This window comes from Martes martes, assembly GCF_963455335.1.
Source record: "Martes martes genome assembly, chromosome: 4".
NCBI classification, from domain to species: domain Eukaryota; kingdom Metazoa; phylum Chordata; class Mammalia; order Carnivora; family Mustelidae; genus Martes; species Martes martes.
Window position 1 is genome coordinate 83,640,700 of NC_137891.1, and position 27,013 is coordinate 83,667,712.

Below are 27,013 nucleotides of genomic sequence, written 5' to 3' on the forward strand. Positions count from 1 at the left end.
ATTTTTGCAGCACTCTGCTCAGTTATGATTTACTTATACTTTGTATAATTACAGTTTAACAAGTTACTGGAAGTAAAATTACAGACAAAGAGAGAAAAGCATATTAGGCCCAGTAGCCAAACATATCATGAAGAATATAGCTGACCCACAAAAAAAGTATTTAGTGTTGTGCACATGTGTTGGGTAGCACAGAAAGGGGGCAGTAGGAAATGAGAACACATCAGGTAGTCTGGGAAGGTGACCAAGAATGCCACACAAGACAACTTAAAGGTGGTGAACACCTATTCCAAGGACAAGAAGGAGTCAAAGGAAGTATTTTAAAGCAGAAGTGTGAAATTATCAGATTTGCCTTTTAGGATGATGACTCTGATAGGCTGAAAATGAGGAAAGGTCAGTGGCAGGGAGACCTGATGGAAACTGACACAATCATCCAGACATGAGGGAATCTGAGCCTTAACTAGTAGCAGATGGGATAAATGAAGAGATCTGACTTAAGAGACAATTCTGAGGCTGAATCACCAGAATCTATGGGTGAGATGGATTGAAAAAAATGTACAAGAAAGCCCAACTGAAAACTGCTCAATTAATAGACCAAGGAAGGCAAGTGCTGGGGCATACTGGGTCTGTGGAACCTGCAGGATTCTTGGGTGCTGGTGGGGTTGGGGCTGGGTCAAGAAAGCAGCATGACACAGAATTACTAAATCCCCGGCAGTCCTTGGGGAGGCAGCATGGAGATCCTCGATTACTCATCAAGGGCACATAGGACAGGAAGAGGGCCAGGACAGAAGTTTGAGGAACATCTGCTGAAACTGCACACAAGAGGAGCCAGCAAAGAATCAAGAAGGAAAATGAACATGGGAAGAGGCAAACCAGGAGGGAGCACTGTCCTTAAACCAAGGGTGACCAGCTATGTGAGTGCTGCAGAAAGATAGCAATTAATGGAAATGAAGCATCACACTGGGAGGAAAAGGGTGTGAAAGTGGGCGTCCTGGCCACTCTTTTAAATCACTATCACACTACAAGAACACAGCTTCCAATTTTCTACAACTTTACAAGGCATTTTGCTAATCCAATAGCTTATTTATTCTGTTTGGAGGCTGAAAAGGTTCCTATTTGGTAAGAGAAAAATTTATAACTGCATCTGCTCAGAAAGAAAGGTAGGACTGTGTGATAAGCAGGAGCCTATTCTTAGATCATCTTCTTTTAGTAAGATTCACATGGGCTACCAGAGCAGTGCTACCTGGCACTCTTCCTTGACAATCTCTACTGAAAGATGAGGAAAAGACAAGTTGGGGCTTGTACTTTCAATAGCCTTCTCCAGGCAACAGAATCCCAAGTAGAAAACGATAACCCCTTTGAAAATAAAAATGAGCTGAAGAAATTTGGAAAACTAGATTGGTGGAAAGGCTAAGATGACACACACAAGATTTCACAGCATGGACAAATGCCAGTGTGATACTGAAAGAGGCTAGAGGGAGAAAAGACAGTTGATTCAAGAAAGCCAAAAAACCAACAAAACAAACAAACAAAAAAACCTTGCCCTGCCAATATCAATACTCCCCTAATGGTTGAAACCAGGGTTTTTAAGGTGTAGATAATATTCACCATTGACAAGGTCCCAATAGAACACTGTGAATGAATATTTATTTATTTATTGAACCACATACGGAATTGAACAAGAAAATGTTTTACCTACTACATATTCATTCAGAATAAGCTAACTGTGCAGTCTTACTTTTGGGCCATTTACAACAGAAAACAGAAAAAAACGATACTTTTAAACCTCAGGCCTATGAGAAAACAATCTTAAAACTATAAACTAAACTAAACTATTTTTCTTCTCGTACAAAAAGAAATAGAGATAGCATAGATTAAGTAAATCTACAGGGAAACCGAAAGCATCATTGAATTCTGCTGTGTCATCAAACCACATTTTCTAGATTTTTTACATAGAAAAATTCAGAAGAAATAATTTATTTCTAAGAAATGAAGGTAAAAATAGATGTGCAGAAGCAGCTAAGGTGTGACAGATACATTAGCCAGAGAGCTGAATTTGGTAGTAAGCATTCCTTCCTTTTTAAATAAAGTTATGAAATAACATTATGAAAGTCAAATATACCCTATGACCCAGCGATTGCACTACTGGGTATATATCCTAAAGATACAAACGTGGTGCTCCGAAGGGGCACGTGCACCCGAGTGTTTATAGCAGCAATGTCCAAAATAGCCAAACTGTGGAAAGAGCCTAGATGTCCATCAACAGATGAATGGATAAAGAAGATGTGGTATATATACACAATGGAATACTATGCAGCCATCAAAAGACATGAAATCTTGCTATTTGCGATGACGTGGATGGAACTAGAGGGTATCATGCTTAGCGAAATAAGTCAATCGGAGAAAGACAACTAATCATATGATCTCTTTGATATGAGGAAGTGGAGATGCAAGGCGGGGGGGTTGGGGGGAGGTAGGAAAAGAAAAAAATGAAAAGATGGGATTGGGAAGGAGACAAACCATAAAAGACTCAATCTCAAAAAACAGACCGAGGGTTGCTGGGGGGAGGGAGGATGGGAGAGGGTGGTGGGGAAATGGACGTTGGGGAGGGTACGTGCTATGATGAGTGCTGTGAAATGTGTAAACCTGGCGATTCACAGACCTATACCCCTGGGGATAAAAATACATTATATGTTTATTAAAATTAAAAAAAAATGAAAGTCAAATATAAAGTCTTTACTCCTCTGTTAACTTGCGCTTAAAATGATCATTGGAAGGGGCACCTGGGTGGCTCAGTGGGTTAAAGCCTCTGCCTTCGGCTCGGGTCATGATCCCAGGGTCCTGGGATGGAGCCCTGTATCAGGCTCTCTGCTCTCAGCAGGGAGCCTGCTTCCTCCTCTCTCTCTGCCTGCTTGTGATCTCTGCCTGTCAAATAAATAAATAAAATCTTTAAAAGAAAAAAAAAAAGAAAAAATGATCATTGGAAATTATAGTTATTTAGGACATAAAATCATAGCTCTGACAGTGGTCAAACTAATATCACAGTTTGTTTCTTGACTTTACCTCAGCCTAGAGTATTCATGTGAATTCTTCCTGCAGATAATGGTAAAGAAGGATATTAAATACCATGACTACAGTAAAATGAGGGTAGAGGTAGAAAAAAGAAAAAATAAAGCTTAGACATGTAATTGGCTTTCTGATTTTATTGGCTAGAGGGAAGGTGGAGATAATCCAGAGATGGTTCCCTTGACCCCAAAGGAAAGGGGAAGTTAAGAAAAGGAACTACAGCAAACCCTCTCCAGCCAAACTGCAGTTGACCTGCATTGAGTAGGTCATAGCAGTGTCCCTTCAATTGAAACTAGGGTGGTAAATAAGGTAGATCAGGAAGTAAAAGAAAAAAAAAATCAAATGGCTTTTTAAAGACTCTGGACTATAAAAATGACAAATCTTCAATCCATGTCATTCTCACTCTGTAAATCTAAATAGACATACATTGTTTTATAAACGTGTCCTATTATGCCCCAAATCCCCTATGTCCCTACAGAAACAAAATATTTAAAGGGCATAAAATATTGCTTCAAATCAGACAAATTAAATGAATAGCTCACCATAGCTCTCTTTCCTAACTTTAAAAACACAGTTACAGGAGACTTAGATGAAATCATATGTATTTACTAACAATTATTTTTCATCTAAATAAAGGGTTCTTAATTTGCCAATCAGCTTTCTTTGGTAGAAATAATCAGCCTAATATTTTCTACCCCAAATTATTCTTTAATTTGAGAAAATATTACAGCAAAGAAACTAGGTAAGCCTTTTAGACACACACATATCTACACAGGATTCTTGATTCTTCTTCCTACTCACACCACTGTTTCTGTATAGAAAATGTTGGTCCTGACATTCCTTCTTCCTCTCTTGACCATTCAAGTGGTGATTCTGAAAAATGACCCCATTTTCAGAGGCTCCTGAGCCTGAGATGGGTCCCTTGAAAGAAATGAGAAGAGGCACGGGCCATATTTCTGGGTGCCTGTTCCCAAAAAGGCCAGTGGGACCCTACTTTGCAGGTCCTGCAGCCACTGCTCCTGGGCTCGGCCAGAAGTACTGTGGGGGCAGTGGGTAGTCTCAGGGCCAGTGTTCTTCCAGTCTCAGCCTTTCTGTGCATCAGAAGCACAGAAACGCCTGTGTAAGGTTTGTGCAGGTAACAAGGAGAGCAATAGGCGGAATGTCTAATGGGAACTTATAGTGTCAGAGGTAACAAAACCAAGCCTCTGAGCTTGTTCACAGCTGATCATGCTCAAGGACAACCAACACCTTATACTCTGCATTTTGAAAACCTGTCTCACTGGAAAAACCAGACTCCTTGTTGAGCTATTCACCTCCTGATACAATGGCACACATTTTTGTAGTTCATAAGTAAATTGCAGGGTGCTACTTGCTACTTCACATTTTCCTCCCTTCTTCCTTAATTATAAAAGTAATATATTTGGTTTTGATAAATTTCTTCTTTTATAAAAGAAATCCAGTCCCAACACCTTTTGCTTTATTTTTATTTTTTTAGATTTTATTTATTTGAGAGAGAGAAAGAGAGCAGCACAAGTAGGGGCAGCAGCAGAGGGAGAGGGAGAAGCAGGCTAGGGAGGGAGCCTGACACAGGGCTTGATCCCAGGACCCTGAGATCATGATCTGAGCCAAAGGCAGACGTTTAAGTAACTGAGCCACCCAGGCACTCCTCAAGACATTTTCCAATCATAGCCTTTGTTAATGGTTTTCTATAATTTATTTTATAGTATTGATTAAGACTTCCAAACTGTTATACAATGAGAAGAAAGCCTAAAAGCATTAGTTAGAGTTGCTTCAGAGCACTATCAACTTGGATTCACTTCTCTGCACGTCCTACCTTCCAGAAAGTGGTCACTTTTCTGTTCACAGAATTGCTGCTATTCTTTTCTTCAACCTCCTACTGAGTTTGTAGGTGTTCAGAATGGTTTGATAACTATCTAGCTGAATTCCTGGGACCAGACAAAATTTAGGTCTCCTTCTCCTCTGCCATATTGCTCCTATGCACTTGAAGATGTTTTAATAATGTCTGTAAAATTTTACTTATTGAAGTGCTTTTTGGAAAATCAGACAATAGAAACAAACAAAACCAGAAGGAATAAAATGTATTACTCCTAACGAACTGTGGAGAGAATGATGACATGAATTACTCTTTGAAGAATATTTTATTTACACAATTTCAAGAGAAATTGAAAGAATCCATATACTATTGCTTGTACTTATGATTAACTATAATAAAATGATCAGGATAGTAGCAGATATGGGGAGACCTCCTCTATCTCCACTGGGAGGACTGGACAAGAATGTGCTGTGGGAATCTGCTGGGTTTGGAAACTTCAAATGGGGTCGTGAGCCAAAGATAGAAAAGCTCGATCACAGGCCAGGTGAACATGGAGTGTGGCCGGAGACCAGGGACGGGAGTGACTGACTGCTTTTCTCTGGAGATCCACTGAGGATGGGGTGGGGGGTCCCAAGTTCTCGGCTCCTCCAGGGCCAGAGATCGGGAGGCTGCCATGTTCATTCTTTTACTCCAAAGCTGTACGGAAGCTTTCAGGGAATAAGGTACTGAGAGCAAACCCATAGATTACTTAGCCTGGCCCCTGGCAAGAGTGGTGCAATTCTGCTTCAGGCAAAGACATTTGAGAGTCACTGTAACAGGCCCTTCTCCCAGAAAATCAGCAAGAACATCCAGCAAAGACCAAGTTTACCAATCAAAGAGAACTGCAAAATACGAGCTCTAGGGAAATACAGCACATAGAATTCATGGCTTTTCCCCCATGATTCTTTAGTCTTTCAAACTTAAAATTTTTTAAAATTTCTTTATTTTTTCTTTTACTATTTTAAAAATTTTTTTCTATTTTAACCATCTTATCAATACCTTTTTAAAAATCTTTTTTAATTTTTATTTTTACAGTCATATTCTATCCCTTCATTGTATTTAAACTTATTTTTTGTATATATATGTTTTTTTTTTCTTTAAAATTCTGGGATACAGTTTCTTCTAACAGACCAAAATATACCCTAAATCTAGTATGTGCCTTTGTTCTAGTCTTCCACCTGATCATATTTTTTTTCTTTTTTTAACTAACTTCTTATCTTATCAATTTCTTTTCAAAAATCTTTTATAGTTTTTATCTTTACAGTCATACTCCACCCCTTCATCATATTTACCCTTATTTTTGTATATATGTAAGTTTTTCTTTCTTTAAAATTCTGGGATACAGTTTCTTCTAACAGACCAAAATATACTTTAAATCTAGTATATGCCTTTGTTCTAGTCTTCCACCTGATCATATTTTCTTTTTTTTTAAACCAACTTCTTATCAATTTCTTTTAAAAAATCTTTTATAGTTTGTATCTTTACATACTTTGTAAAGTATGTAAAGATACTTTGTATCTTCATCATACTTACCCTTATTTTTGTATATATATAAGTTTTTCTATCTTTAAAATTTTGTGAGGCAGTTTCTTCTAACACCAAAATACACCCAAAATCAAGTGTGTGGCTCTATTCTATTCATCAGCCTGATCATTTTTATTTTTCCTTTCTTTCACTGCCCTGGTTTCGGGTCTCATCTGATTTGCTGAATGTTTATTATTCTAGGGTCATTGCTACTCTTTTACCATTTTGTTCTCTCATTCATCTGTTCTTCTCTGGACAAAATGACAAAGTAGAAAAACTCACCTCAAAAAAAAAAAAAAAAAAAAGAACAAGAGGCAGTACTGATTGCCAGGAACCTAATCAATATGGACATTAGCAAGAGGTCAGAACTAGAGTTCAGAATAATGATTATAAAGATACTAGCTGGGCTTGAAAAAAGCATAGAAGATACCAGAGAATCCCTTTCTGGAGGAATAAAAGAACTAAAATCCAACCAAGTTGAAATAAAAAAGCTATTAATAGTTGCAATAAAAAATGGAGGCTCTTACTGCTTGGATAAATGAGGCAGAAGAGAGAACTGTGATACAGAAGACCAAATAATGGAGAATACAGAAGTTGAAAAAAAGGAGAAAAGAGAGATAAAATACTGGATCATGAGGGAAGAATTCAAGAGAAAAGTGATACCATAAGATGATACAATATTAGAATAATTGGGATCCCAGAAGAAGAAGAAACAGACAGAGGGGCAAAAGGAATACTGGAGTAATAATATCAGAGAACTTCCCTAATTTGGGGAAGGAAACAGGCATCAAAATCCAGAAGGCACAGAGAACAGCCCCTCAAAATCAATAAAAATAGGTTAACACACCATCATCTAATAGTAAAACTTACATGTCTCAGAGACAAAGAACATCCTGAAAACAGCTCGGGACAAGAGGTCTGTAACCTGACAAGGTAGAAATATTAGATTGGCAGGAGACCTATCCACAAAGACCTGGCAGGCCAGAAAGGATGGGCATGATATATTCAGAGCAGTAAACGAGAAAAATATGCAGCCAAGAATACTATATTCAGCTAGGCTGTCATTGAAAATAGGAGAGATAAAAAGTTTCCAGGACAAACAAAAACTAAAAGAACTTGCAAACATCAAAACAGCCCTACAGGAAATATTGAAAGGGGTCCTCTAAGCAAAGAGAGGGCCTAAAAGTAACATACACTAGAAAGGAACAGAGAGAATATACAGTAACAGTCACCTTACAGGCAATACAATGGCACTAAATTCATAACTTCCAATAGTTACCCTGAATGTAAATGGGCTAAATGCCCCAAACAAAAGACAAAGGGTATCATATTGGATAAAAAACCAAGAACCATAGATATGGTGTCTGCAAGAGACTCATTTTAGACCCCAAGACACCTCCAGATTTAAAATGAGGGGGTGGAAAACAATATACCATGCTAATGGACATCAAAAGAAAGCTGGGGTAGCAATCCTTATATCAACAAATTAGATTTTAAGCCAAAGACTATACCAAGAGATAAGGAAAGACACTATATCATACTTAAAGGGTCTGTCCAACAAGAAGATCTACCAATTTTAAATATCTATGCCCCTAACATGGCCAATTATCTGAGCCACTAATAACAAAATCAAAGAAACACATCGACAATAATACAATAATAGCAGGGGACTTTTAACATTTCCCCTCACTGAAATGGACAGATCATCTACGCAAAAGATCAACAAGGAAATAAAGGCTTTAAATGACACACTGGACCACATGGACATCACAGATATAGTCAGAACATTCCATACAAAAACAACAGAATACACATTCTTCTCTAGTGCACATGGAACATTCTCCATGTATATATAACATACATGGCAGAATATACATAGCAGTATAATAGCAGATCACATCCTGGGACACAAATCAGGTCTCAATCGGTACCAAAAGATTGGGATCATCCCCTGCATATTTTCAAACCACAATGCTTTGAAGCTAGAATCCAACACAAGAAGAAAGTTGGAAAGAACTCATACCCATGGAGGCTAAAGAGCATCCTACCGAAGAATGAATGGGTCAACCAAGCAATTAAAGAAGAATTAAAAAAATTCATGGAAACAAATGAAAATGAAAACAAAAATGTTCAAAATCTTTGGGACACAGCAAAGGCAGTTCTGAGAGGAAAGTCAATAGCAATACAAGCCTTTCTCAAGAAACAAGAAAGCTGCCAAGTACATAAGCTAACCCTACACCTGAAAGAGCTGGAGAAAGAACAGCAAAGAAAGCCTAAACCCAGTAGAAGAAGAGAAATAATAAAGATCAGAGCAGAAATCAATGAAATGGAAACCAAAAGAACAGGAGAACAAATCAACGAAACTAGGAGCTGGTTCTTTGAAAGAATCAATAAGATGGATAAACTCCTGGCCAGACTTATCAAAAAGGAAAGAGAAAAGACCCAAATTAATAAAATCATGAGTGAAAGAGGAGAGATCACAACCAACACCAAAGAAATACAAACAATTGTAAGAACACAGTATGAGCAACAATACGCCAGCAAATTTGACAATCTGGAAGAAATGGATGCATTCCTAGAGACAAATAAACTACCAAAACTGAACCAGGAAGAAATAGAAAACCTGAACAGACCTATAACCAGTAAGGAGATTGAAGCAATCATCAAAAGTCTCTGAACAAACAAGAGCCCAGGGCCAGATGGATTCCCAGGGAAATTCTACCAAACATTTAAAGAAGAATTAATACCTATTCTCCTGAAACTGTTCCAAAAACAAGAAATGAAAGGAAAATGGAAGTATAATGTCTATGCTACCTAAAGCAATCTACACATTTACATGCCCTGCTCAACAGGGAATCTGCTTCTCCCTCTCCCTCTCCCTCTGCCTCTCTCCCTGACTTGTTCTCTTTCTCTCCAATAAATAAATAAAACCTTTTTAAAAAAATCAAAAATAGAAATACCATAAGATCCAGCAATTCTACTTCTGGGTATCGATCCAAAGAAAGTAAAAACACTAACTTGAAAAGATATCTGCATGTTCATGTTCATAGCAGAATTATTTACAATAGCAAAGATATGGAAACTACCTAATTGTCCATCAGTAGGTGAAGAAAATGTAGTATATGAAGATGAAGAATGAAGATAAAGAAAATGTAGTATATGTGTATATATATGTATACATGGATACACACACACACACACACACACTGGAATAACTTTATATATATAGTAAAAATGGAATACTAATGGAATACTATTCAGTTATAAAAAGGAAATATCTTACCATTTGTGACAACATGGATGGACCCTGAGGGCATTATGCTAAGTCAAATAAGTCAAAGAAAGAAAAACATTGTATGACCTCACTAATATGTGGAATCCAAAAAAAATAAAAAAATAAAAACAAAAAAACCAAAAAATACCCAAATTCACAGAGAAAGAGATCAGATTTGTGGTTACCAGAGTTGGAGGGGAGCAAGCACATGCATGAGGACACATGAGTGTGTATGTGTGTGTGAGGGGAACTGGATGAAGATTATCAAAAGGTATAAACTTCTAGTTATAAGATATATAAGTACTAGGGATGTAACCTACAGAAATGTCTATAGCTAATGCTAAAACAGTAAATCCTAATAGTTTTCATCGTAAGAAAAAAATGTTGGTTTTTTTTCCCTTTATTTTTTATACCTATATAAGATGATAGATATCAACTGAACTTATTGTGGAATTGTTTTATGATATTTGTATTACAAATATTTATGCTGTATACCTTAAATTTATACATTGCTTTTCTCAATGAAACTGGGGAAAAAATAGAAACGGGAAAAAACTGGGCTCTTCTAAATCTCAAACAAAATATAATTTTTCTGGCAAAAATTAATAAAGACCAAAACCTCTAATGTTTCATAATTAGTTAGCCATCTTCCTTTGATAATCTGTCCTAGAACACAGAGGCTGTAAGTACCCACTATAAATCTGAATCTCTCTTCCATGGCCTGTCTAGTATAGTGCCCACTCTCACCCCTTCACAAATCCTTTACTATGACAACCTGTACCTATATTCTTTCTCTGCTTATCATCTAACCACTAAAATAAAAATTCTGTAAGTACAGTGACCAGATCTTGCTTACTCATAGTACACAGTGTCTGGTATAGTGTACTCCTTCAATAAACATTTGTTGAATTAATAAATAAACAATTACCTGTCTAGCTCCTTATCCGTGACCCTCTCCTGCAACAATCCATCTCTCAGAGATTCTAAGCACCAGTAAAGCAGGAGTATGAGAAGAGAAAATGTATTCATATAACTAAAACCAAAACAGAAATATAGGTTCAGGGGTGCCTGGGTGGCTTATTTGTCAGTTAAGCAACTGTGTTGGGCTCAGGTTGTGATCCCAGGGTCCTGGGATAGAACCATGCATGCATCAGGCTCTCTATTGCACAGGGAGCTATTTCTCCCTCTCCCTCTGCCTGATGCTCCCCCGTTTGTGTTTTCTCTCTCTGTCAAATAATAAAATCTTTAAAAAAAAAAAAAAAAAGAAAGAAAGAAATGAAGAAATACAGGCACATAAATTTTTCCTCTGCATAAATGATGCACAAGACTATTTTATAGAAAAAGACACTAAATATTCCTTAGTTGTTTATCATCTTCAATGCAACTTAAAAGGAGAATCAATGTTTTCAATTAGCTAATTGAAGTGATCTTAAACATCCAAAAAAGCTCCCCCAAACAAAAAAACCCACCCCACATTGCTTGGTTAACAATAGGCAGTGAAAAACAGGACTTAAAAGGGTAGTGGCCCTGTCTCCCATCCCCAAATCAGATTTCTTCATTTAACAAACAGTTTCTGATTCTATGGACTAACGATAGAACATTCTGGGTACTTTTATGATCTGGAAGGCATAGTGCAGCTTTGAAGGGTTCTAGAGATGACCGGTAACATGAAGAAGTGTGTAGGCACTGCCTCACTCAGTGCCTGGCAGGAAGGAGTATTCAGTGGGAGCCATCACGTCTATTTTCTGTATCAATCTGAACTCCAGTCTCACCTATTTGCATTATCTCTAAAAAACTTTCAAGTCTGGTATCCAGAAATCCAAGAAGAAATAACAAATGGCAGATTTCCCCCCTAAATTCAGACACTGTTCTCTGGAGGAGAAAAGAACAACAAATAAAAACAAAAACCCCGTGGGTGCCTGGGTGGCTCAGTTGGTTAAGCGACTGCCCTCCATGCAGGTCATGATCCCAGAGTCTCGAGATCAAGTCCCACACTGGGCACCCTGCTCAACACGAGTCCGCTTCTTCCTCTGACCCTCCCCGTTTCTCATCCCCTCTCAAATAAATAAAAAACAAAAACCCCATAAAAAAAAAAAAAACAAAAAAAAAACCTTTGAATGGGGACATGTGTAATAAAATGTGACACAGAAAAAACAGTAAGGCAGTGAACATAATTTTGTAAAAATCATGGTGGGAAAATTAAGGAAATAATTATTCTCAATGCAAAGAAACTAGGAAATTAAAAAAATAAGAGAAATGAAAAAATAAGAACTCCTAAATTTGAACATATTTACTTTAAGCAGATACACTAATAGCGAACAGTTATCTAATAGATTCTGACAATTGAATAACTGAATTTTAAGGAGACTCAGTACCATGTCTAGGTGACTAACATGGGCATTCTACCAACTAACTGGGGAGAGGTCCAAAGGGGGCTGGCTAGCGGTGTAAGTGGAAAGAAAGGTTTCCCTGGTGGCAGTATCAAGATCCTGCCAAGAGCAGCAGGGGAGAAAGGGATTACAGAACTTATAATTTTTGTGGCATACACTTCACAAAATTTCAGCTGACCATGACCCAGTGGCAAAAGGCAAGAAAATATAAAAATGGTAATATAAAAACTATTAAATACTAATACCAATATGAATAACTAAGTTCATTCTTTGCTCTTGTAATACTAACCTAAGCTCAAGACAACTTATTTATTATGTTTGAAACACATACACATGCACAGAAAACCTACATCATTTTTACTTCTCAGGCATATCAAAGAGTGTTCCAAAGTGAGAACTCACACACACATGCTAGTGACTACTCTCAACATATTTGATAGCCACAGGTGAGGAAAAAGAAAATTCAGAGAGAATTCTGCTTTGGACACCAGTAAACGTTACTGCACTTCACCGATTTTACTTGTTTCTTCCCTCCCTCCCACCACCACAATCTTTCTCAAATTCAGAATGAACTTTTCAGAACAAAAATCTCCTAGTGAAAAATAATTTATCTGAAGAACATTTTTTTGTTTGTTTGTTTCACTTAACTTTTTCCCCCTACTCTCTTCCTAAGTAATACAGGTTTTATCTATCTAAGAATATCCTTAACTATTTCTAGTTTTAAAAACTTAAGATATCAAACATATCGTGAAAATATTTGTCACGCTCTTACTAAACACAGGCTGAACAAGGCCTGTTCATGTCATGCCATAGGTATATATTTCAGTGCCTGCCTGGATCTACCTTCCAACAATCTACCTAAAAGGAGATGGTCTATGATCACAGGCCACTGACAGCCTGATGCAAATCTGGCTCTGCTACCTACTGGCCAGACACACAGGACTGTGCCTGTCTACATTCTCTTCATCTTTATTTTTTTATTCTTATTTATTTATTTTTAAAGATTTTATTTATTTGACAGGGAGAGGTACAGTGAGAGAGGGAATACAAGCAGGGGGAGTGGGAGAGGGAGAAGCAGGCTTTTGGCAGAGCAGGGAACCTGAAGTGTGACTTTGATTCCATGACCCTGGGATCATGACCTGAACTGAAGGCACCCTCTTAACAGCTGAGCCACCCAGCGTCCCTCTTCATCTTTAAATAGTATTATAAGACCTAACTGGAAGGTTATAATGAGGATTAAATGTGAAATGCTTTGGATATCACATAATAAAAATGGACCATCACAAAGCAGTGTTAGAAAACTGTTTCCTTTCAAAAAGAAGAAAAATAGAATGGTTCCAGAAGAGAAATCTAGGAAATATTTTTCTTCTGCCTCTATAATCATCCATTCTTTCTTCCACAGCCACATTTTAAAATGCATATTTCTAAGGCATCACTTTGGAAGGTGGGCCAGGGATGAGGATGGCAAAATAAATAGAGGGGAGTAAAGAAGTACAAACACCCAGTTAAGTCAGTCATGGAAATGAAAAGTACAGCACAAGGAATATAGTTAGTTAGAGTTAACAAATACAATGTAATAACACTATATGGTGACAGATTGCAACTACACTTATGGTGAGCACTGACTAATGTATAGAATTGTCAAATCATTATGTTGTACACCTGAAACTAATATAACATATGTTAATTACACTTCAATAAATGTTAAGAAAATGCTATCATGGCCTCCAGGCCCTGAGTAGTCAGGCCTCTGGCCCTATCTTCTCTGCTTGTCAACTCACACACCCATCTACACTAGCATTCATGTGTAGCACACACACTTCTCCCTGTTCTTTAAACAACCAACCTCTGTCCCTCCTTAATGATCACAAAAACAACAAAAATCAAACCAGCCAAGGAAACAGGTGCACATTAAATAATTTACTGAAGTTTGAGGAACCCTGAGATACTTCTTTTATACTGAAATGTACTCAAAGATAAAAACGCGGAAAACAAAACTGATTATTAGATGGTATAAGTGGGAGGTAAAAAGCAGCCCAGAAAAGTAAGCTATATATGAGGGAAGAAAAGAAAAAATAAAATCCCCAAAGCAAAGGTGTTAAAGAAATTTTTATGTTATGTTAGAAGTATCTCCTGAAATACTTGATATTAAATGTAATGTCTTATAAAACTAGACATGCACTTACTAGAACACCTGGTAATTACTCCCCTGATCATTTATATCAGAAAAAGAAAAACCTATGTTCACTCAAAAACTTCTACACTAATGTTCATAGCACCTTTACTTGTAATAGCACAAATCTGGAAATGATCAAAATGTCCTCCAGCATGTGCATAGTTAAACAAACTGGTACATCCATATCATGGACTACTATTCACCAATAAAAGGAAGTTAACTATTGATATATATACAAACTTGGATAAATCTTGAGGGAATTATGCTGAGTGAAAAAAGTCAATCCTGAAAAGTTATACACCATGTTACTCCATTTACATAACATTTTGAGATGACAGAACTACAAAAATGGTGAGCAGATTAGTGGTGCGAGGTGTTAGAGAAGAGGGTAGGAAAGAGGTGGCTGTGGCTGTAAAAGGGTAACACAAGGGATTCTTGTTGTGATGGACTGTTATGTATCCAGCCTGGTGGTGGGCACCTGAATCTATACATGATAAAAATTACACTGAAAAAATAAAATTTTTAAAAAATTACACAAACAAAACACACACACAAACTCACATTTATAGGTAAAACTGGTAGAATTTGAATAAGGTCAGTGAATTCTATCCTGGATTCATATCCTGGTTGTGCTATCATAGTATAGTTAGGAGAGATGTCATCATTGGGGGGAAGCAGGTGAAGGGCACAGAAAATCATTCTGTATTGTTTCTTACAACTGTATGAGTTACATGTCAATCTACACGTATCGCAAAATAAAATGTTTTCGAAAAAGGCAGAGAGATGTGTTGGAGACATTCACTCAAACATTTCAAATCAATAAGAAAGTTCACAACCCTTTTCACTATGGATTAATTAGGTAATACTTTTCAAATGGGAACATAAGAAAGGCCTCAAGTAAATAATTACAATCTACACATTAATTTCGTAAACCTTTACTTCTCATGTCTGAAGGAAATAAAGATAGACCAAGTGAGATATGTTTTACTTAATATCTAACCAAAACCCAAGATGTGGTTCATAAAATTACCACTAATTCCTAGATTTTGCAGTAAACTCATTAGAAGAAGGGAAAGCCAAGCCCAATATATTTACCAGTTCAGTCAAAATTAACCTAAGATGATGAGGCACCTGGATGGCTCAGTCATTCAGCATCTGCCTTTGGCTCAGGTCATGATTGAGCCCTGCATCGGGTTCCTTGCTTAGCGGGAAGCCTGCTTCTCCTTCTCCCACTCCCCCTGCTTATGTTCACTGTCTCACGGTTAGAGATCTCTCTGCCAAATAAATAAATAAAACCTTAAAAAAAATTAACCTAAGATGAACAGTCCACTTCCGTATGTAAGAAATAAAATGGAACTCTGACTTTAGTACCTTATAAACCCAAAGGTACATCCAAACCCTGCAGAAGAGGAGGAAAAGCTGATTTTAGTTGCTTCTGAACTATTAGATCTGGTATGAAAATTGACCTCAGAATAATGCAGTGTTTCTTTATTTTCACCATCTATTGACTGTTGACTCTGTCCTTCAGCTGTATGGACTTCCATGAAGTAATTAGCTTCCATGAAGCCAAATTATTGTTAGCACAAGCTCAATAGTTGAGGTACTACTATTACACTCACTTATGATAAGGAAATTTAGAGGCTCAGAGAGTTTAGATTAATAATATAGATATTTTAGTAAATCCACCATTAAATCTCAGCTATTACTAAATTTTCACTTTTGGGATTGGGGTTGAAGGAACTACCTCTATTTAAAATTTATAAATTCTTCTTTTTCTTTTTTTTTTTTTAATTTACTCAGTATGTAGAAATAAATAGAAATAAGAAAATAAAAATTTATAAAGCAAAAGAAAAAATTTCTGCTAAGCCACAAAGTAAACAAAACAGTGAAATCTTCTTCCTAATACATGTTTACAATAGTAAGTTATATTAAAAGGAATGAGAAAAATGGGATGATGTATTATAAGACACCAAGAAGAAGATCTAATCAACCTGAAAAATAAGAAATTCACCTAAAAGAAAGAAAAAATAAAATCCAAATCTAAAAAATGTTCAGACTTGTAAAAGAAAAATCTATTGAAGGGGTGCCTGGCTGACTCAGTTGGTAGAGCATATGACTCTAGATCTCAGGGTTAGTTTGAGCCTCAGGTTGTTAAAAAACAAAGGAAAATAAAATCTATTGGAAATAAGCACATTCCTATACCAAAGTAATAGATTCATTGTTGACTCTGCGGTTTTGTTTTATTTCGCTTTTGTCTTTTCTTTATGGCATAATTTATATACCCTCTATCCCCAAATTGTAAGGAAATTATAAGGGACATTCCAGATAAGCTATCTGGTGCTTATGAGCCAAATAAAAGGTCATATTTCTCCCCTTCATTTCAGGCACACAGTCACACTTGTTTGATTTGGTATTTTTCTTATTCCAACTTCCAGAAAACTCTCTCTACTTTGTGCTTAACAATTTGGTCAATTCACTGTAATAAAACTGGACAACAATGTAGAATGACTTCTAGTATATATTAACATGAATAATTAAGAAGTCAATCTGTCATCTCCCTTTCCAAATCATAGGATTTTAGGGTATCCCACACAAGATTCATTATTTATAACCTTCAAATTTATGTCCTAAGATCCTTAAAACAGTGCTGTCTCAAGAATGTGATATGGACCTACACACTGAAAAACTTTTTCCCCAAACAAAATCACATTGTATCAGTATTTCTAATTCTGCTGGTTCCTTAATCACTTGCTTTCTTAAATCCTTTCTCTAGCCCAAAAGATCATCTAATGAAGGCCTACACAGATCAATGAAAAAGAACACGGACTATAGAGATAACCTCAAACCTGGACTTACTCATCTAAACCATATATTCATTTGATCTACAGCTTTTTTTCTTTTAATTTAATTTATTTATTTGCGAGAGAGAGGGGGGACGAGCAGGGGGTACAGTGGAGGGAGAGAGAGAAGCAGTCTCTCTACTGAGTTGGGAGCCCGATGTGGGGCTAGATCCTACCAGGACCCTGGGATCATGATCTAAGAAGGCAGATGCTTAACCAACTGAACCACCCAGGTGCTCCAACCTACAGCTTTTTCAGCTGGAAAATAAGGAAAGCAAATTGAATCTTAGAGCATTATTTTGCATACTAAATGCTTTAATATGTACTACACCCTCAGCAGTATACCCTGCCATACAGTAAACCTCCAAACATGATACGACAATGACAAGGACAATGTTGAAGGAGAAAAGAAGACAGAAGCTATTTTTCTCCAATTATTTCTTAGGAATTTATGGTTCAAATTAAAGTTTGTCCAAGTCTTTCTCTCCAATTATAAACTGCAATTTACAATATTGCAAGCCTATAAAGATGATAAAATTCAGGACAGATACCATACTGGAGACATAGAGTCCAATCTGGGGTATTTGTTTATTCCTCAATGTAGTATCAAGAACAAGTTGGTAGAGGAGTGAAAAAATTATTTTTATGAGGCAGAATGTGATCACATTCCCACAGAAAGAGCATGACATAGGCAGTCAGGTGGTTAGGGTTCTAGCCCTGTTTCTTCCTTTAATTTGAATAATCAGAGCAAGTCACTTCCCTCTTCTGGATCACATACTAGGTATCCTAGTTACTCTCTTTGCCATCCTCTTGTCCTCCATTCTTCCCATACTGTTTTTTACCATCTTGTGGCTCATTACCCCATCTCAAACTCTCAATACAAAGCTGGTTTATATCATTAAGAAATAAAAGTTGCCTCATTGAAATCTAGTAACTTAAATATTTATATCCACTCAAAAAGAAATCCAAACTTACTATTCTCTTATATGATTACTTCAAAGGAAGGGAGGGAAAAGCAGAACAGGAACAAAGAGTTAGTTTGAGAACTTAGGTGGCAAAGCCATATATTTCTGGTTCAAGCAAAGCAAAAGAAATTTTTAATGTACAGAACCCCTAACTAAATTCAAAATGACACAAAGTTAAAGAGAACTAGTTAGAGGTGGAGGTGAATAGACTATAGGAGAAAGTGATCACTCCAAGTCAAGGATATTTATATTTGAGAGGTTAAGTATGTATAATGTAGTATTTATAAATAGGAGAACATGAAAGAGCACTAAAAGGAGATAGCATAATATATTATTAAACCACAAATGGTACTTGTCAATTTTTATTAAATATGTCTTAGAAGAAAAAGATCACAAGTTAATCAGAGGGCTAGTATAGTGCTATTTATTATATTCTACCTCAACACTAATTAGTTCAAGGAGGGATACATGTCTCAACAGATCAGTGAAAATCACTTCAGAATTTCTGGTAAAATACTGGAAAAGAAATCATTCTTTATATTGGACTTGAAGTGTGAGTTACCACGCGGAAAAGACCTGACAACCTTTTCAGACCAATATGACCGAAGCATGAAATCTTCTCCCTGTGGCTTTCACTTATAAATACTATTAAATTCTTTCTTGTGCTTATGCCAGAGTATTACTGACTTCCCTGTGTAATACAACTTGTCAACCTTTATATATGCTTGGCTTTCTGACTGATCAAATGAGTCGTAAAGATGATTTTTTAATATAATCCTTTTAAAAAAAATGGCAAGATACAGAGTAATAAATGTAACAACAGGCTGATCTCCGGCACCATGTAACAAAAAATATATTCTTGGGTCATATGTATCGGGTCATCCTGATACTTATTATAATACTCTAATACAAGAATATGAAAGAGAAAAGAGGGTTGCTAAAAGGTAGCTGGAAATGATTTTATTTTGTTTTAAGATTTATTTATTCGTTTGAGAGAGAGAGAAAGCACAGGTGAGTAGAAAAGGGTCAGAGGGAGAAAATATCCAAGCAGACTACGGCTGAGCATGGAGTCCTATGTGGCACTGGATCTTACCACTCATGAGATCAGGACTTAAGCCAAAACCAAGAGTCAGGCACTTAACCGACTAAGCCATTTTATTTTTATTTATTAAAAATGTTTTATTAAAATTTTATTAAAAGTTAAAAATATTTTATTAAAAATAAAATAGGCACACCTATTTTATTTTTATAATTTTAAAATTTTAAGTAATCTCTATACCCAACCTGGGGCTCAAACTCACAACTCTGAGATCAAGAGTCAGAGCCAGGTGCCAGGTGGGAAATATTTTAAAGATAATAAATGAGATCAGAATTAAAAAGTCTTCCAGAGAAATGCTCAAGAGTTGACAACATACTAGTTGAGTATTCTATCTAGTACTCTTGTTCTATTTTGCATGCTAACATTTGCCAAAATAACCTTTGAGCCCATTAAAATGCACATGCCAAGGATCCCCCTGGAGAGAAAACTATTAATAGATTTGGAATAGATGACCATGCCCACCCTCTTCCCCACCTCCTGATGGAGAGACCAATCAGAAAGAAACCATGAAAAAGAACACAGTCTCACCAGAAAGGAAGGTTTTCTAGGTATATGAAATATTTTTAATATCAAACAATTTGTTAGGAAACAAGGGTTTGTAGTCACTTGTTGGCAGTAGCAACTTTCAAACTGTATCTTGCAACTCATGAGAAGAGACCCACACCAATTTAGTGAGACTAAGATTATGGTAAAAATAAAAGAGAATGAAGAGTATATCATACCTACTAAGGTTAGTATTGTTTATAAAATGTTTGTTTCAGGGTGTGTGTGTGTGTGTGTGTACATATAAGTCATGTGTGAACTGGGAGAAGATATAAGATGTATTTCTTACTAGGGGCTGCAGTCACAAAAGTCTAAAAGCTACTGGCTTTCAGATACAGCAAAAGACACAAAAAAGAAATACATAATACAGAACCCTCCAAGTCAGATCAATAATAAGTCTTCTATTGAACTGTGAGAAATTCTATGGGGAGGGATCAGCAGACCCTATAAAAATGGACTCATCTTTCAGAACAATATCTAAGACCTAAAGGACACCTGGAGAAAAAGAAAACATCATGAAAATAATAATGATCAAATTTATGTATCTTAACGTAAAATACTTTTAATTGGCACATTCTTTACCCACAGTCTCAGATGTCAGTGCAGACCTTACCTGAAAGTGTCTTTTGGTAAGAAACACATTGATGTCTCCACAAAGAAATGGCAGATCTCTCCCGATTCTGCAGGCCATTTAGTCTTTCTGCTAGCCCACCTCTGTTTAATGAATTATAATATATTACGTTAGTTAAAAGAGAAGTTTCAGAATAGTTGGAACATTTATATTTCATACTCTCCAACCAGAGACAAATAGATAAAACACCAATTCTAACTTATCTGGCATTACATGGTCTTCCTAGAGGCCCAAACCTCCAAGATCAGTAATCTTTTTTAAGATTTCTTAGAAGCTGTTTCTTGATTCTTAGAAATACAAGCTACTCTCAGATCATTGTGACTTCCTTTCTATTCTTTCCTAGTTTATTTATTTCATAAGCATATACTGATCACTTCTTGTTCTACCTAGCAAAGTACTAGATGCCAGGAACATAAAGAAGGCAATGAGCCACGCTTTGGGGAAGCCTCACAATCTGCTCATCTCACAATCTGACAAAACATATAAATTAAAGTGTGGTCAGAATTGTAGTCAAGAATAAAACTGCCCAAAAAAAAAAAAAAAAAAGAATAAAACCGGCAAACTGCTACTAGGCAGAACATTAAATAAGAAAATTTGGGTATGGGCTTGTTATTTGGACCACAGAGACAACACAGTATTAATCACAAGCACATAGCAAGGATACCAACATTATAAAAATAAAAAAATATTAAAAACTTCCATGTATGGCAGGAAGAGAATTCATAAAATGAACATACTTCACAAAAACCCTTAACCATCAATGAATAATATGTATATCATACTATTACATATTATTACATTAATATATCAATTGTTATTATACTAATATTTATATATCATATTATATACATTATATATTATAATTATACACTGTTACATAATCATTACATTGTTATGTATTATATGATATAATAAATGTAATGTAGTAAGTATATTTTATATTAACATAATACAATGCTTATATTAACCTAATTAAATCATATATAATATGTATATTCATTGGTATATATATTATAAACACATATCAACAAGTATGTGCAAACATTTTGGATTCAGTAAACTATCTAGGGTCAGAGAAGTCAGCAGCTTCGAACACATCTGTGCTCTCAAGAGAAGTCAGGATCAGTTGTTAAACACCATTATGACCACATGCTACATAATTTATCAGTATATTATCTCATACAAACATGTACCCAGCTCACTGATCATTTCAAACACAAATAATGTACTGAAGATAGAGAGGTAAAAGAGATCATTTTATAGATATAATTAGATCATTTTATTCTAATAATATACCTCTATTAAGAAAAAACAAATATCAATAGCTACCAAATAGATGATAAAAATCAGAGCTTAGAGAGAGGTTAAGGATATTCTCCAATATTACATAGCTAGCCAGATGACGAAATAAGTTGTTGAAACCAGAAAAGACATCATAGTGCCCAGCATTTAAATCTTCAAGAAACAGTAGTCATTGGTGTTACTGATTTTATTATGATTTTTAGTTTGCACCCTATGCTCTTTCCACTGAAATGACTGAAAGATCTTATTTTTATGCATATTATGTATATTATCATACTACCTACTTTGTTTTTCTACAGACACTTGTTTCCCTATGGCATACTATTTCTGAATGTGATATATATATATATATATTTATTTAAATTCTCATAATCAAAAATTCCAAAGAAGCTCTGCTTTATACAAGTCTATCTCTACTTTCTACTTTCCTATGGCATAATATTTCTGTATGTGTAGTGTATAAATACATATACATGTTTAAAATTGTCATAATCAAAAATTTCCAAGCTCTGCTTTATATATATATATGTCTATCTCTACTTAATATATGCGTGCCTCTGCTTCATATTATTCTGTTTACTGAAAGTAACTCATTTATACTCATTCTCTACACAACACTATAAAAGTAGGTACTACTGTCACCCTCATTTTACACATGATAAACTGAGGCACTGAGAAATTAAACATCTATGCAAGGTGAGACATGTGATAAGTGGCACACCTGGATGCACACCCAGACAGTCTGGCTCCAGAATTCATAAGCTTAGCCTCAATGATGTAGCTACTGCCTCTTATTCAGTACTACTTAAAAAGACACTCATAACAGACACAAGAAAAAAAAAAAGCAAACTACTGTATTCTTTGTACAATGATATAGACAGTTTCTTGTCAAATGTTGGTTTTCAATTCTGTGACTGTGAAGAAAAAAAAAGAGACAAAATGCAATCTGAAAGCAGTATACAGTTAAGGTCACATCCCAAGTAAACTGTACAATCTCACAAGTAAACTGTAGGAATTATAAGATGAAAAGTAAAAAGATAGAGTAAAAATAAATGCAGAACAGTTCTCAGCATGTGGGAATGTCTAGAGCCGTAAGATAGAATCAGCATTTGAGCTTGCTTTTAGTCATTAGGAGCTTTACTGGTACTTTACAGACTATTTCTGCTCCAATCTCCCCAAAGAAATTCTCATCAGATGCAACAAAACTTAGGAATGGAAACACCATGACTTCTATTCAACAATCATAATTCTAGTAAAAACCTATACCACATTATTTTTTAAAAGATTTTATTTATTAATTTGAGAGAGAGTGTGCAAGCGAGAGAGCACAAGCAGGGAGAGGGAGAAGCTGACTTGAGACTGAACAGGGACACTGACCTGGGGCTCTGTCTCAGGACACTGGGATCATGACCTGAGCCAAAGGCAACAGCTTAACTGACTGAACCACCCAGGTGTCCCCTATACTACATTATTTAAGGCGGGGGAGGAGCGGGGAAAGTCATGCAGGCGGTTTAAGAAGGCTCTGTTTGTATACATGCAAATTAACTTTTTATTTAAGTTCCATTGAAGTATAATTAACAGATTTACTAAGATATTTAAAGTGTACATTGTGGAGATTTTATATACATTGTGAAAGGATTCTTCCCATGTAGTTAATTAACAAATTCATTACCACACATACTTAACTTTTCTGTGTATGATGAAAACATTAAAACTCTACTCTCTCAGCATATTTTAATTGTGCAACACAGTGTTAACATTAGTCACTATGTTTTACTTTATTTTGTTTTTACATTTTCCAAGATGTTTTTTTGTTCTTCAATCTAAAAACTATTATAGCTTATCAAAGATCAAAGGTAGTAGCTATTGCTATATTTTACTTTGAATCCTCATAACTTACTCATCTTATACCTGTTACCCTTTTACCACATTCTCCATATACACACAACTGGCACTGACAACACTCTTTCTATGATTTGACTTCTTTTTTGTTTTTAGGTTCCACTTATAAGTGATACTAGTACTTATTCTTCTCTGTCTAGTTTATTTCACTTTGCAAAACGCCCTGAAGGTCCATCTATGTTGTCACAAACGGCAGGACTCCCAGCTTTCTCATGACTATATAATATTCGTGTGTGTGTGTATGTGTGTGTGTGTGTGTGTGTGTACATCACATCTTCCTATCCATTTATCCACTGGCTGAGATTAGACTGTTTCCACATATTAACTAATTTTGAATAATGCTATGATAAACATGGAAATACAAATATTTCTTCGATATCCTGTTTTCATTTCTTATGGATTTATTACTGAACAGTGAATTGCTGGATCATAAGATAGTTCTATTTTTTTTTTTTTTTAAGAAACCTCCATACTGTTTTTCATAGTGGCTGTACCAATTTACATTCCTACCAACAGTGCACATGGTTTCGCTTTTCTTCACATCCCCACCAGCACTTCTTATCACATCTTTTTATCCCTAAGGATTTATTCATTTATTTTAGAGAGAGTGTACACATGCACACGAGTGGTGGGAGGGACAGAGGGAGAGAAGCAGACTCCCCATGGCATGGAGCCCAAGACAGGGCTTGATCTTATGACCCTGAGGATCATGACCTGAGCCAAAACCAAGAGTCTGCTGCTCAACGGACTGAGACACCCAGGCACCCATATCTCTTGTCTTTTTGATGATAATCATTCTAACAGGCATGATTGATATCTCATTGAGTTTTGTCTTACATTACCCTGACGATAGTGATGTAGAGCACCTTTTTCACGTACCTGTTGGCCATTTGTATGTCTTCTTTAGATAAGTATCTATTCAATTCCTCTGCCCATTTTTAACTGCATTGGTTTTTTTGCTGAGTTGTAGATGCTCATTATGTATTTTGGATATCAATCTTTTAATAGATATATAACTTGCAAATATTTTCTACCTTTCAGAAGAATGCCTTTTTCATTGTGTTAGTGGTTTTCTTTTTTGGTGCACAAGCTTTTCAGTCTGATGTAGTCCCACATCTTTATTTTTGCTTTGGTTGCCTTTGCTTTTGGCATCAAATCCAAAAATTCATTGCCAAGATCTATGTCATGGAACATATCCCCATGGCTTCATCTAAGAGTTTAATGGTTTTGGGTCTTAAATTCAAATCTTTAGTATATTTAGCCCTAAAATTTAGTATAACTTTTGTGTATTGTAGAAGATCATAGTCTGGCTTCATTCTTTTGCATGTGGTTGTCCAATTTTCCCAACACCCATGTATTGAAAAGACTGTCCTTTGCCCATTGTATATTCTTGGCTCCTTTGCCACAAAGAAATTGACCATATATGCATGGGTTTATTTCCAGACTCTCCATTATTTTCCACTGAAATGTATGTATATTTTTATACCAGTACCATACTGTTTTGATTGCTACTGCTTTGTAATGTAGCTTGAAATCAGGAAGTGTGATGCTTCCAGTTTTGTTCTTCTTTCTCCAGATTGTTTTGGCTTTTTAAAGTCTTTTGTGGCTCCATGCAAATTTTAAGATTGTTCTACTCCTGTGAAAAATACAATTGGAATTTTGATAGGGGTTGACCAAATCTGTAGATTGCTTTGGGCAGTATTAACATACTAACAACATTAATTCTTCCAATCTAGGAGCACATTTATTTTTGTCTTCCTTGACTTCTTTCACCAATGTCTTGTACATTTCAGTGTACAGTACTTTCAACTCTTGGGTGAATAAGTATATATTTTTTAAGATTTTGTTTACTTGAGAGAGTGCATGAGCATGGGGAGGGGCAGAAGGAGAAGGGGAAGGAGAAGCCAGCTCCCTGCTGTGAGATGAACCTGATTTGAGGCTGGATCCCAGGACCTTGAGACCATGACCTGAGCTGACGTCAGATGCTTAACCAAGGCCACGCAGGTGCCCCTCTCCCTAGGTATTTTAATATTTTGATGCAATTGTAAATGTGATTATTTTCTTAATTTCTCTTTTGGATAATGTATATTTTTATATATTGATTTTGTATCCTGCAACTTCACTGAATTCACTTACTAGTTCTAATAGTTTATTGCTGGAGTCTTTAGGATTTTCTATAATAATATCATGTAATCTGTGAATAGAGACCGTTTTATTTTTTCCTCTGCAATTTAAACGCCTTTTATTTCTTTTTCTCGCCTAATTGCTTTGGCTAGAACTTATTTAGTAATCTGTTGAATAAAAGTGACAAGAGTGGGCATCACGGTCTTGTTTCTGATCTTAGGAGTATCATGTCAGTTGTGGGCTTATTATATGTGCCTTTTTATGTTGAGGTACTGTCTCTCTATACTCAAATCACTGGCATTTTTCTTATGAACTGATGCTGATGTTTATCAAAAGCATTTTATGTATCTATTGAGATACATGATTTTTCTCCTTCATTTTCTTAATGTGGCTTATATATCACATTGATTGATTGTGTAAGTTGAACCATCCTTCATCCTTGGAATCAATCCCAATTCATAATGGTGTATGAACCTTTTTTCAATTTGTTTTACTAAAACATAATTGAGGACTTTTGTGTCTATGTTGAACAGAGATATTAGTCTATAATTTTCTTGTGGTGTCCTTCCCTGATGTTAGTATCAGAATAATATTGGCTAGTAAAATGACTTTGGAAACATTGCCTCCTCTTTTATTTTTCGAACACATTTGAGAAGGATTGATAATAGTTCTTCTTTAATTGTTAAGTAGAATTTACCAGCAAAGGCATTTGTTTCTGAACTTTTCTTTGTTGGGAGGTTTTTGATTACTAATTCAATATCCATACAACTAATTGATCTGTTCAGATTTTCTATTTCTTCCTGCTTCAGTCTTTGTAGGCTGTATGTTTCTGGGATTTATCTACTTCTCTTAGGTTGCCCAATTTGTCAGTGTAAAATTGTTCACAGTAGTCTCTTATAACCCTTTGTATTTCTGTGGTATCATTCGTAATGACTCCTCTTGCATATCTATTTTTATTTGAGTCTTTTTGCATTTCTTGGTAAGTCTAATAAAGATTTCTCTATTTTTTAATCTTTTCCAAAAATCATCTTAGTTTCATTGATCTTTTCCATTGTCTTTTTAGTCTCTATACCATACACTTCCACTTTGATTTCTATTATTTCCTTCCTTCTACTAACTTTGGGCTTAATTTGTTTTTCTTTTTATGATTCTTTGAGGTATAAAGTTACATTGTTTATTTCAGATCTTTTTTCTAAGTAAAGGCATTTAAAAATTTTTAAGATTTTATTTATATATATGACAGAGAGAGATCACAAGTAGGCAGAGAGGCAGGCAGAGGGGCAGGGGGAAGCAGGCTCCCAGCTGAG

The 27,013-nt window shown here is 35.8% G+C and overlaps 1 protein-coding gene across 2 annotated transcripts in view; it reads right to left on the bottom strand.

Moving 5' to 3' along the window:
* SPIDR (scaffold protein involved in DNA repair) overlaps positions 1–27,013 on the bottom strand; it is a 564,249-nt gene that overhangs the window by 283,688 nt on the left and 253,548 nt on the right. For both annotated transcript variants that reach the window (XM_080801921.1, XM_080801922.1), the window contains exon 7: positions 20,361–20,461. In XM_080801921.1, coding sequence (XP_080658047.1) covers positions 20,361–20,461 — 101 coding nt within the window. The remainder of the gene's footprint in view (positions 1–20,360; positions 20,462–27,013) is intronic.